Source organism: Rhinolophus sinicus, chromosome 12 (assembly GCF_057876585.1).
Source record: "Rhinolophus sinicus isolate RSI-liver-muscle chromosome 12, RSI-T2T, whole genome shotgun sequence".
NCBI lineage: Eukaryota > Metazoa > Chordata > Mammalia > Chiroptera > Rhinolophidae > Rhinolophus > Rhinolophus sinicus.
Genome location: NC_142512.1, coordinates 38,462,963 through 38,475,468, shown reverse-complemented (window position 1 = coordinate 38,475,468; position 12,506 = coordinate 38,462,963). Strand labels below are relative to the sequence as shown.

General features: G+C 51.2%; 1 protein-coding gene across 2 annotated transcripts; it reads right to left on the bottom strand.

The window, feature by feature from the left end:
• Positions 1-485: 485 nt before the first annotated feature.
• Positions 486-9,186, bottom strand: LOC109455800 (transcription factor CP2-like protein 1). 2 transcript variants are annotated; one of them, XM_088802239.1, is made up of 15 exons: positions 9,029-9,186; positions 8,380-8,531; positions 8,167-8,240; positions 7,350-7,455; positions 7,135-7,241; positions 5,374-5,526; positions 5,040-5,150; positions 4,470-4,567; positions 4,205-4,259; positions 2,941-3,034; positions 2,462-2,552; positions 1,931-2,013; positions 1,292-1,437; positions 1,127-1,178; positions 486-695 (listed from the first exon to the last, which is right to left on the bottom strand). In XM_088802239.1, exons 1-15 carry the CDS (start codon positions 9,109-9,111, stop codon positions 658-660), a joined length of 1,443 nt encoding a protein of 480 aa, XP_088658365.1. In that variant the 5' UTR covers positions 9,112-9,186; the 3' UTR covers positions 486-657. The 2 variants fall into 2 exon arrangements, with proteins under 2 accessions (XP_088658365.1, XP_088658366.1); XM_088802240.1 differs by lacking the exon at positions 486-695 and adding an exon at positions 754-1,039.
• Positions 9,187-12,506: the final 3,320 nt, after the last annotated feature.

The window sequence follows — 12,506 nt, the reverse complement described above, 5'->3', positions numbered from 1 at the left end:
ACTTGAAACTTTGACAAACGTTTATTTATATTTATGACCTTAATAAAAGGATTTCTTAAGACCTAAAAATTAAAAGATTAATAAATAAATTCAACTACATTTTTAAAACCCCATAGCCTCAGTGTTTAAAAATAGCTATAGTATTTCCCAAATCTTTAAATAAGCACATTGATTTGATAGTTGAATGGTCTTTTGGAGGCTTTAGTGGATACTTTTTCCCCAAACTAATTGAAAAAAAATCCAGCCAGATTCATTTATTTCCTCTGTCCCAGACTCCATCCTTCGCCCTAGTCTGTAGTTTAAGCAGAGGACATTTCTCAAGAGGACCATAATAACAAGAAAATTGAACAAGCATTAAGTATTCCTTTTAAAATTAACTTTTAATTAACAAAAAGGAAGGGGTAAGTAAAATTTTAAACACGAATTAATGCACTCTGTTCAGCAACACTGCTTGGGAGGCTGTGTTCCGGGTTCTAACAACCATTGTTGCTGAGCAGAAAGAAATGTGAGCCTGGGGGCTGCTTGCCTCCAGGGGAAGGACACATGACAGTTTGGCTCTTCCTTTGGAGTCGGGTGAAGCACTGAGGACTTGGACAGGCTTCTGGTGAACCAAACTGGCAGCAGCCTCCGCCTCCTTGCAGCAGGGCACCCCTGGGCCTAGGTCAGAACCAGGTAGTAGCCGTCTGGATTCTGCACTGAAAGCAGTAAAAGGGGCACCACTGGGATGAAGCTGCCCCCCAGCCATCACTGCCGCACTGCCCCCACACCTCTGAGCAGCGGGCAGCACCATCTGCCAACCCCACTTCAAATCCACCTTTTCAGGAAGCCTCCCCTCTGTACTGTAGCAGGAGGGACGGGGCAGAATAATAACCAGAACCACAAGCTGCTGACTGGTCAGCAAGCACCTGCCCTACTGAGTATGTTGCAGGTTAGGTGGGGCTGAAGTGAGGAGGCCTTACCTTCCTGTGTCATAAACCCCCTAACAGAAACTGGGGTGTCTTTTCCCACATGAGAATGCATTTATCCAGTCACATTTTTCCTGAGCAATAAATAGCTGTGTTTTAGCTATATGAATCTCTGCCCCTTTGACACAAACGAAGCTGCCATCTCCCTGTAAAACTCCTACCTTTCTTCACCACAGCCACGAAGTGTGATTCGTCCTTAAGATTCTGAACCACCTGCAAGGGAGAAGGGGTCACTAAGACAGATCTGTTCTTACAGCCAGACAGAACCAGGGCAGGGAGAGGGAAACAAGTATCGAGGGACTTACGGGGCACTGCTGCCCCTTTACCTGGTCGCTGAGGAGAATGAGGATGCCCCCAGGGCCCTGGTGGAAGAGGCGGTGGATCTGATTGGCTGGGAGGGCCAAGAGCTCTGCCAGTTTCCCCATCAGCTCTAGGGCACTGAGTTCATCCAGAGAAATCTCTTGATAAAAGCCTGGGGTGTGGGCAGCAGAGGGGCGGGGATCAGTGCGGGGGATGGGGGGGGGTCCAGAGGGAGCCCCAGATACCAGGACTTGGTGACAGCCTCAGGGAGGAGATGGAGGGGGGGTAAAGAAGGAAAAGGGCTTATAAATCCACTTAGTCTTCACCTCTTTCTCACCTTTGGGAATGCTTCAGACTGAGGGGAGCCCTCAGTTGAAAGAGGAGATGGGAGATCTACGTAATGACAAGCCCAAGTACAGTAATAAAGCTTACAATGTTCTAATGCCACCTACTAATAGAATGACTAAATCAGATGGGCTTTAGGTTGTAGAACATGGAGGAATAAACCCAGGGAGAGGAGTAATCTGGTCATGGAAGGCAGGGGAATGCTGAGGAGGGCATCCTGGGTCCCAGGGATAGAGGAGCATCCCACTCCTCAGGCCAGAAGAGGTTCCATGCAGTGCAGCCACGCCTGAATGGCTTCTGAAGAGAGGCCAGAATCTCACCTGAGTCAGGGTTCTTAGGAACCTCGTTCTCTTGCCTGGAGGCCTCCTGAGCCACATATAAAGTCAGCCGGTGACGGATGGGCCTGGGCCAAGAAAACAGTCTATGTATCAGCCCTGCATAGCTGAACTAACCGCTTTGAGCCCCTATCCCTGGGAGAGACCCAGCCTTCTCCCAGGTCTCTAAGGAGACCTGGGAGAAGCATTTCTTAGGCATGTAATGAATGCCCCGGGGGGAGAGAAGGTGAGAAAAATCCACCTCTGTCCCCAGAAATTGAGTGATGCAAAAGGGATGGACACAAAATAGGTCACAGGAACCTAACTTTTTAGCCCAGCCCTGCCAGCCTTGTTCTGTGATCTCAGACAAGTCAGTGTCTTTCTTGGGCCTGAGTTTCGTCCTCTCTAAAATGGAGGAGTGGAATAAGTGGTCTTTAAGGTGACTCCCAACTTGAACATTCTATGAAACACCACTGCTAGCTGAGTTGGTAGGTGCCGCTCCATTAGGAAGGGACCCTGGTTGGCAGTGCCCAGCACCTGGCTCTAAGAGTATTGAAAAGGCGGATCCCATCGGCAGCTCCGCAGATCTGGATAAGGTCCTGGCGGGTAAGCTTCAGCAGATCAGTGCCTGCAAAGTCAGACAGGGCCAGATTGGAGGAAAAGGCCTGGGATCAAGGGTGGTAAGGGACACAGTCCAACATTACTCTATGAAAGAGCCCTAGTATGTCCAGACGTGAGAGACTTGGATTCAAATCCCAGCTCTGCCACTTGATAGCTGTGTATCCTTGGGCAAATTATGTAACCTCTCTGAGCCCTGCCATCAAGGGGTAGTGTATAAATTATATGGGATAATACAAGAGACGAGAGCCTAGCAAGCTCTGTGTCTGGCAATTCTTTGTCCTAAATAAAAGTTAGTTGAAGGGCACACAGCAAGCCAGGACAGAAACAGGCTTCCTGTTTAAGTGTCCTATCCTCAGCCCCCTGCAGGTCTGGTCCTTGCCAGACCCCAGGCTCACCAGTGAAATTGGCCAACATCCTACAGTAGCTGGAGAACCGGTGCTGATGCAACCACTGCTGCGTCTCTAGGATGGAGGCTCCTGGGTTCAGATCCTGAGGCATAAAGAGGGCAGTCTAGATAACACCATGGACCCACGGACTGAGATCAAGGGGGGGACGGACACAGTCTCCCTGTGGGGACAGAGCCAGGAGTGCAGTTTCTAGGCTCTTGCCCTCACGTGGAAAGGTACTCAGACAGTAAATGGCCATCAACTGTGATTGGATGGCCATCAGCTGTGGCTAGTTGGCCGTCAGCTGTAACCAGTGAGCCATTGGGCACTAATATAACTGCCGTGGCTACACTAGCAGCAAATGGGGGCTAGCAAGAAGATGGTGGCTGGCAAGCGCGGATTGCAGTTAGCACGATGGATTGCAGCTAGCTAGTGGGGTTGGTTGGCAGAGAGAAGTGGACGGCAGGTTGCGAATCGTGTGGCTCCTGCTTCCTGTGTCTCCCACCCAGCCGCCAGCGAGAATATAGTGGTGTGACTCCCCTATCTATGGCTCCGTGGGTGTTCCTTTTTGGCCTCATCATATCCTGCGTTCTTATGTGGGGAGCGGGACCAGAGACCCCGCATGACCAGAGACCCCGCATGACACCGTGTCATGCGGGGCGTCCGGCGGGGTCTCTGCTCCCGCTCCCCACAAGGGAATGCAGGACATGGTGAGGCCAAAAAGGAACACCCACGGAGCCGTAAGTAGAGGAGTCATATCGCTATATTCTCTCGCTGGTGGCTGGGTTGGAAAAACAAGAAACAGGAGCCACACAATTCTCAACCCTCACTGCGCCACTTGCAGGCTCAGCCACCATCTTCTTGCTAGCCCCCATTTGCTGCTAGCATAGCCACGGCAGTTATATTAGTGCCCAATGGCTCACTGGTTACAGCTGACGGCCAACTAGCCACAGCTGATGGCCATCCAATCACAGTTGAGGGCCATTAACTACTTGAGCCAGCACCTTTCTATGTGAGGCCGAGAGCCTGGAAACTACTTTCTGGGGCTCTGCTCCCACACACCCTGCATGACATTCCCCTTAAGGGCCCCAAATCTGAGAAGGGAGGTTCATCCTGCTGGTGGAAAGTGCCCATCCTAACTGGGAAGTTTTGCAATCTGTGGCCATACGACATCTGTCCACCAGGGGGCAGGGCCACTCTATTCTGGAGCGTGAGATGAAGCCTCTCAGAGGCTTTGGGATAATGGGTGATGGGTTGGAAAGGAAAGACTCACCTCAGCTGGGCTGCCCCCCAAGGTGTCCAAGAGGAATGGTGGTGAGTAGCAGAGCCTGTGGGGGAGCAGAGTCAGTCTCCCACCCTGCCTGCCTTCCCCACGCCTGCCCTGGGAGGCAGAGCTTGCCGCTGTCATCCCATGTTTCCAGAGGCATGGGGCACAGCTGCACCCCTCAACCCTGCCCTTCCCCCCATTCCTGGGCTGAGGAGCTCTTCTCTTCACTATCACCCCAAACGGCTGACAGAGGGTGCTTATCCGCACTTACCTCTCCGGGGACAGAAGCTTGCAGGAGTGAGGGGAGGTCAAAGCCAGAGGGCTGAGAGGCAGATAGGACGCTGCACTGGGCTCTGGCCACGGCGAACACTGGGCAAACAAACAGCAAGGTGGGCCTGGAGGTCTGAGGACAGCGGTGGCTGTGCCCTCATTTCCCTCCATCTGTCTATTAAGAGCCTTGGGCCAGACTGGGTCCCTGCCCTTGTCAGGAGTTCCTGACAAGCTGACCAAGTATCCACACAAAGGAAGAGAGTAAACTAGCCTTCCAGTCTGACTGGGGGAGTTGGGGCAGGCTTCCTGGAGAAGCCAGCCAGCAACACAGCAGGAAGGGAGGTGCTCCAGGCAGAGGGAGCAGAGTGAGGGGGCAGCAATGGTGGGCACAGGAGACGCAGCCTGGAAGGTGTTAGCTCCTGGAAGTCAGGAGCAACAGGCCGTGCAGTTTGTCCTTGCGGGAGACACCGGGCGGCAGTCGCAGCCCTTGAGGCCTCAGTTTCCCCAGGTGTATAACAAGAACCTTTTCTCCAAACCTCCCCTCATGGCCCCACCACCCCAACACACACACCTCCACGAAGACCGTGCTGTCACAGGCCGTCTGGTACTTGTCTCTCTCATGCAGGGGCTGTCTCTCAATCTTCTCCCGGTCAGTTTTCAGTTTCCGGTCAGCTCCTTTGGGCTACAGGAAGGGAGATGAGGAATCTCAGAGACACTCTCTTTACCTGCCCACTTCTCATTACAGAAGGGGCTCTAAGAAAGATCAAGCCCCATCCCTCTGTGTACAGAGAAGGAAAGAGGCCCAGAAACAGAACCACAGTAAAGCAGGGCCAGAATCCACACAGCCAGCAAGGCAGGCTGGCAGCCCTGAGAGGAAGGGGAAAGGGCCCTGGTGCTGCCTGGACCTTGAACACCTTGATGAGGCAGCCAGCTGAATGCAGGTGTTCCGGTGGAAGCTCTTTGTCACTGGGCTTGAAAGTGTCAATCTGGAGGCGGAAGGGGACGCCTTTCTCTCCACCTTTTTTCCGAGGAGTGAACTCAGTGCTGATGCAGTGAACCTGAGGTGGAGAAGAAACAAAGGAAAGAAAGCCTGGTGACTCCAGGTCCCACCCACATTTTAGGGACTTCACCTAAAACCCATTATCTGCCTGTCACCTGTCAGCGACTTTTCATCCCCAAGCAGGGTCTAGTCTTAAAGTGTAACTTTATTACATCCTTTCCCTTGTTCAGAATCCTTCAATGGTTCCCAAAGCTTATGGGATGAGAAGCAAAGTTCCTGACCCTGGCATTCGAGCAGCTTAAAGAGTCAAGTCAAGCCTTTCTGCGTAGCTACTCTCTCACCCATCAATGAACCCACTGACCCATCTAGCCAACCTGTGACCCCAGCACAGCTGCAGAGTTCTCCCCAGAATCCTCTACCTGGAAAGCTCTCCTTGCTCACATCTGAGCCAAGACATCCCATTCCAGGGTAGGGTTGCCAGCTAAAATACAGGATACCTAGTTAAATTTACATTTCAGATAAACAACAAATAATTTTTTTAGTATCAGTATGTCCCAAATATTGCACAAAATACACTAAAAAAATCTTTATCTAAAATTTAAATTTAACTGAGTATCTTGTATTTTATTTGCAAAATCTAGCAACCTACTCCAGGAAGCCTTCCTGGCCTGCACCCCACACGGCCTGCAGCCTCTGTGTTCTACCTGGCAGCGGGATTCCAAGGGTAAGCGAGGTCTTCCCCTCTGTTCACTGCCAAATTCAGACCTCCCACAATCCTGTGACGAATACTTAAAGGATCTAACTTTATAGTTGGAGAAACTAAGGTTCACAGAGATCATGTGACGAGATGTATGGGCAAGATCCATGCGAGGAAGTTGTGGAACTGAAATTGGGCCACATCTGCCTGACTTGTAGTCTAGGAGCTTAGACTAGAGTAGGCACTCAAAAAAGGGACTTATAGGTGGACATTTTAATCACTTAATCCTTTATAGGATAAGTTTCTTGAAGTGGAACTACTGGGTAAAAAAATACGACCATGAAATTTAATAAATTTTGCCCAAGTGCCACACTACCTATAGAATAGATGCACCAATCTGTATTCTCAGAATATGAAGGTGTCTGTTTCTCCAAAGAGATGTATTACCAATAGTAGTGTTTTAAAGTCTTTGCCAGTGACATATATGAATTTTTTATTAGCATTTTATGAGGTTGAACTGTCTACATTTATTGGCAATTTATGTACTTACATATATTGTCTGCTTATATCCTTTGCCTATTTTTCTATTTGGTTTTCATCTGTTTTTTTCTTATTGATATATGAGAACTTTTTATATCTTAAGGATATAAAAAATCATATGTAGCAACTATTTTTCTCACTTGGTGTCTCCTTTTAATTTTGCCTAAGTATTGCAGACCATTACTTTCTATGAAGCTAAATTCTGTCCTGTGTTTTATTGTTTCTTCCATTGCTCTCAAGTTTAACAAGTCCTTCCCTATGGTGAGATTTGATGAACATTTATCCATACTTTTTCCTCGAGGTGCTTTCTGGAAGTGACTCATTCTTACAGTCCCCTCACTCCACCCAAACTCACCTTCTTTTCCCACCTAGGGTGCTGCCACCCTCATCTGACCTGCAGCCTCATCCCAGTCCCAGAGGCTGACTCACCTGCAGGAAGAGGGAGGTCCTTTTGGTTGGGTCCCAATGAAATTCCACTGTATTGAGTTGTGAGGGCAGCACTTGGGGTTCTATCACCCCCACAGATAGTGGTACATCTGCAGGCATAGGATGGCAAATAGGGAGCAAGGCTCAGGCCTCCCAGTCCATAAGGGCTCCCAAACCAGACAGCAGCTCTAAAAGGTCCCTGGTGGCTCCCCACTCACCGATGTCCAGGATGCGGTCCCCAGGCCGGCTCCACCTCCAACCATCCAGCTGCTGCTGCTCCGTGTACTGCAGGCGTCGGTCATGGAACACCACGCGCACCACACTCTGTGGGCATAGGAGGGCCTGGCTCATCGGGCAGAGGGTGCCTGGGCATTTGGGAACCAGTTCCCACACCTGAGGTACGTTAACCAGCCCATCCTCTGCCCACCTGGCTTCCCACCCCCAGTTCCGTCCAGATGCCCACCTGCCACTCACAAGCTGCGAAACTGGGGAAGTAACTTAGAGACCCTGAGCCTCAGTTTCCTCATCTGTAGAACAGGGGAGTTAATCCCTTCCCACTCTGTCACTCTACCTGTTTCTTTCCTTTGCGGCACTTATTAATTTGCAATTTGTAAGTCAACTTGCAATTGCATATAATTTGTGTAATTATGTTTGTCTCACTCAGTAGAATGGAAGCCCCCTGAGGAAGGAGACTGCACTATATCTCTCTATATACTGCTGAATCCCTGTCTCAGGAAATAGTTTCTGGCAATGAAGGGGAGCTGAATTTTGTTTTTTAATCTTTTTGAGAAAAGGAATCGTGTGTGAATAACACTATGTAAACTTCTAAATCCTGGCTCTGTGTCCTTAAGAAAATACTTAACCTCTCTGTGTCTGTTGCCTCAACAATTCCTGCTCACCACTGTGAAGGTCAAATTAAAAGGTAGAATTGTAAAGTTTCTCCTTGACAATGGCATCACAGTGATGACATTGGCTTCCTGCCCAGAGGGACAGTCGTACCTAGCCTTTGCCAGTGCTGGGAGGGGAGGCACCTACCTTCAGCAGCCGGGGCCACTGGGTGGCATCACCCCGCTTGGAGTTGCAGAGCATCTGTACCTCATAGGACTGGCCTGGGAGAGGTGAAGGGGATGCGTGAGCCCCACTCTGAGGGCAAAGATGGTGATAGTGCCTGCCACCCTAGCCCACACTGGGCCCAGCCTCCAGAGTTTGCTGCCCCACTAACCCCTCTCCTTCCCAGGCCCCACGTACCCTGGTTTAGGTAGGTGAGGGCCTCCTCCTGTTGCTTCACGGCCGGTGAGGTGGCTGCACAGAGCACATACTGCAATGCGGGGCAGGGAGGCTCCTCGCTGGGGATGTTGGGCAGCTCCTCCTGCTTCAGGTAGGGCAAGGGCAGGGACTCCCTGCCAGAGAGAGGAGGGCACTGTGGCTTGCTGCCCTGTCCACCCCACCCCCTGTGGGGCTTTGACCACTCTGCCAAGTTCTCCCTCCAGAGAGCCTCCAGCCTCCTGTAGCAGGCACCCTGGCAGCAGCCAGGGCCCACGGGGACCCCATTCGGCCCCTCTGGCCCCTGAGAGACTTCCATTGAGGAGCACATCTAAGATACTACTACCAAACATCCACAAACATCTGCCATCAGGTCCTTGTTTGCAACTTCAGGGCTTGCCTGATACCAAGTCAGTGCCCAACAAAAGTGTCTTGAGCAGGTAGTGCTCAGGGTGTTTGGAAAGGTCCCAGGGCCCATTAAACACCAGGTGCACTGACCACTTCCCAACCCCCCAAAGGAACCCGAGAGCAGGAAGCCATCCCTCTCAGCTTGAAACAGACAACCCTACTATGCCCACCACAACTCAGACCAGGGCCTTCCTCGGGGGCGGAGGGAAGGGGATCTGGCCCTTACCTGAGCAAGCTGCTTGTAGGCCCAGGGTACAGTTCCCCAGGACTGGGCCATAGGTGCTCTGGCTGATTGTGCCAAAACAGCATCTTTGAAAAGGAGCAGGACCAGCTGTGTGACAGCGTTCAGCGCTGGGTTGGGCTGGACCCACTGGGCCACCCACCCGGGGCCTCAGCCTTTATACACAGAAGCAAGCCCACTGTGGGGTGGGGTGAGGCCTGGGGCCTCTGATTGGCTGAGCACCCAGGGCTGTAGGAAACTCAGGACCTCTTAGGCAGACCAAGAGTGGGGAATCGAGAAATGCTGTCCCCAGGGCTACCCAGCAATCATTAGCTTGATAGGGAGATGGTAGTGCAGCAAAACAAAGACACAGGGATGGACATCCAATCCCCCAGCATTCTCCAAGAGGCCCTGGGACAATGTGGGGTACCCTCAGGTTTCAATATTGGCCCCAGATCCACAAACCATGTGGAATAGTGGAGACCTGTGGGTCTGGACCCCATGGGAGGAGCCTGACCACTCCAGGGGACAGAACAAGCAGACACGCAGCATCACATGGACCTACAAAGGGTCTTTGCTCCCTGCTGTCTACTCCGCTTCCCCTCCCCCCACCCTTACACACAGGTGCAGTGTGGCAGGACACCTGTCCTTTCACTAGGGGCTGCCCGGCGAGGTGACTGGAGTTTACAGAACATAGCTCAGCTTGCTGTGGAAACAACTCAGGGGGTGGTGCTGGGAGGGAGAGCCCACTTGTGGGGAGGAGGAGGGTGTGTCTGGGGGGGCCCTCCCAGGGCAGAAGGAGAGGAGCTCCAGTGGGGCTGGTTTCTTTGACCCTCCTCTGCCTGGGGTTTGGGGCAGACTGTGTTTATGGACAAATACAATCTGCCTGGGGGACGGCTTCTTTCCCTATGCTCAGCCCCTGTTGTCACTGTACACAGATAGCCCCAGCCCCCTCCATCCACTCCCCACTACTGTGTTTGGTATAAACAGATGAGGGCCTTGCAGAGAGCAGAGAGACAGGGCTCTAAACACGTGGCCTGACCTCGTGTGACCCTAGCTATCCAGGCTTTGTGATTCTGAGAGGACTGCCTGCATGAAAGGGTACCCCCACACACACCAGGCAGGGCACCCCCATCTCTAGGTACTTGGCCCTTGGTCCTGCTTCCTCCTCCCATAAAATTAGACAAAATGGAAGAAGGGAGAAAAGGGGATGGAAACATTCCTGCCAATAGCAGCCAAAGAAGCCCACACCCCCAATATCCCGTGATAAGATTCCCTTAAGACTTTGAGAACCCACCCATTGCCCAAAGCTGTATTCAAGGCCCGAAGGCCCCATGGAGCCCTCCCATGTTGGACATAGCAGGATCCCAGGAAGGCCAGGAGGGAGGGGAATAGGAGGGGTCCTGGCCGGAGGTGTTGATGTAAGAACGTCCAAACCTGTGGAGAATTTTTATAAAAGTGAATCTGAGTCAAACAGGGGACACACCTGGAAGCCAGATCTCAACAGACTGAGATAACAGTTTGCAGTTTCTTTTATGCATTTGAGATTAAGGAGGGAACTAAGGAACATAACATGAAGGTGGGAAAAAGCAAGACAGGATCAGATTACCTCTTGCAGGCTTCAGGAGGAGGGATCTGAAAGGGTGGTCAGGTAGTATTAAAAGGAGGAGTCTGAAAGGGGCCGTTTGAGAGGTTGGTTAAACCTATAAGCACAGAAGCAAAGGACGGGACTTGCTTAAGTCAAAGATAAATCTTTTAGTAAAGAAGTTGTATGCTGGGGCGTACCCACCATGACTTGCCCAGTTAGGAATTTATGATCAGATCACCCTGTGAGGTTACTTTCCATAGAACCCCTTTATTCATCCACAAGGGGGAAAAGAGTGTGGGAGTGGCAGTGGGGCAGAGGAGAGAAGTGAGCAGGTGGAGGTAGCAAAGGTGGAGGCTGGTGTGGGCCCCCTTCAAGGATACCCCAGGAGCTGGTCCTGGGAATGGGACTCCAACTCCAGCATCCAATCACCCACCCTCCGCCTCCAAAGCTGTCTGTATCCTACGCCTTCTCTCCCTGAATCCCATCTCTCCCTTACTGGCTGCTACTCCCACCTACTTTCCACCCATCTCAGAGTCTCTGCACATTTGTCCCCATCCAGATGTTCCTGGGTCTGCTCCTGGCTTTCCATGGCTCTGTTTCCAAAGAAAAAAGCCCGGATTAAGGCATGTGGAGCCTGGCCATGCCCCTCCCCCACCCCACTCTTTCTCTGTGCCCCCCTGGGCCAGCCCAGCACAGGGTCTGAATAGCCCATCCTCAGGCTTAAAGAGGCCTTAAGAAACTTCTTTCCAGGCCCCCACTATCAGAGGAGTCTCAGGCCCACGAGGCAGGGGCATGGCCCAGACTCTGTCTCTTTACCTTTCTGAACCCGCTTTCCTCATCTGCAAAATGGGAGCAAGGCTTCCCTCCCATCCAGTGTGGCAGTGAGGATTAATGGAAATTCTGTGATGCTGCATCTTTTTCCAGGGTTTGCTCTCCCAGGATCTCCTCTTGGGGTTGCAGGGGACACCACCAAGGACCCCAGTGTCCCCACCAGAGCCCCTCTTGGGGGGTACAGGCATGACTGTCCCAGAAACTTCCCCATACACAGATAATTTCAGGGGCAATATTTTGGGTGCAATGTTTTTAAATGGGTTTTTCCCACCCAAAATGCTCTATCATCTATTATTTTCTAGGCCATGACATAACCCATCCTAATAATACCCTTTCAGGTTCCTTAAGCCAAGGAAGTAACTTATCTGTAAAAATTGCTGAGAAATAATTCCGTGACCTTCTTCTCCTCTTACCAAAATGTTTTGATTTGTTTTCTATCCCCAGGCAACATTCCAACCTGGAGAACAGGAGACTGAGGTGTACCCGTCTCTCAAAGAAAGGGGGGCTGAAAGGAGAAGTGTCATTCATTCATTCATTCATTCATTCATTCATTCATCCATTTATTTGACAAAATGTTATAGAATGCCTACTATGTACCAGGCTTGCTCTTGTTCTCTCTCTCTCTCCCTCACACTAGTGTGTGGGTGGAATCCTGCCTATATAGGGCTCAGGCACTCCCTGATACCCCTGCATTGGTGGTCAAAAGGAAGGCGTGGGCCCTGAGTTCAGGTAAAATTATTTTAAAAAGAAACGGATGAGAGATGATTTTTCAGACATTGTCCATGCACACGTGCATATACACAGAAATTTGACAATACCAAATGGTAAATCCCTGTATGATCTGTGTGTCTTTGTACACAAATACCCCCTCCCCAGGAAACGATTCTTTCTCCCAGCCAAAGGTCTCTGAGGACTCGGGGCGCACAGCTCCACAGGGCACAGCACTAAACAGCGCCCCCTAGAGTCAGTCAATGCATAGGCCAGGCTCTAAGCACGCAGTCTTTTATTCCTGAGAGCCGGTCTCAACCACCAGTAAGTCTCACTTTTGAAAGGCCCCCTCTCTGT

Bases quoted from the DNA above. Each gene is read 5' to 3' on its own strand.
- LOC109455800 (XM_088802239.1), bottom strand. From the start codon at position 9,111: ATGCTGTTTTGGCACAATCAGCCAGAGCACCTATGGCCCAGTCCTGGG. The intron at 5,527-7,134 runs GTGAGTCAGCCT...TCTCCACCTCAG, and splicing joins GGACCTCCCTCTTCCTGCAG to GTTCACTGCATCAGCACTGA. The intron at 696-1,126 runs GTAGGAGTTTTA...TACTGCTTTCAG, and splicing joins CGTGGCTGTGGTGAAGAAAG to TGCAGAATCCAGACGGCTAC.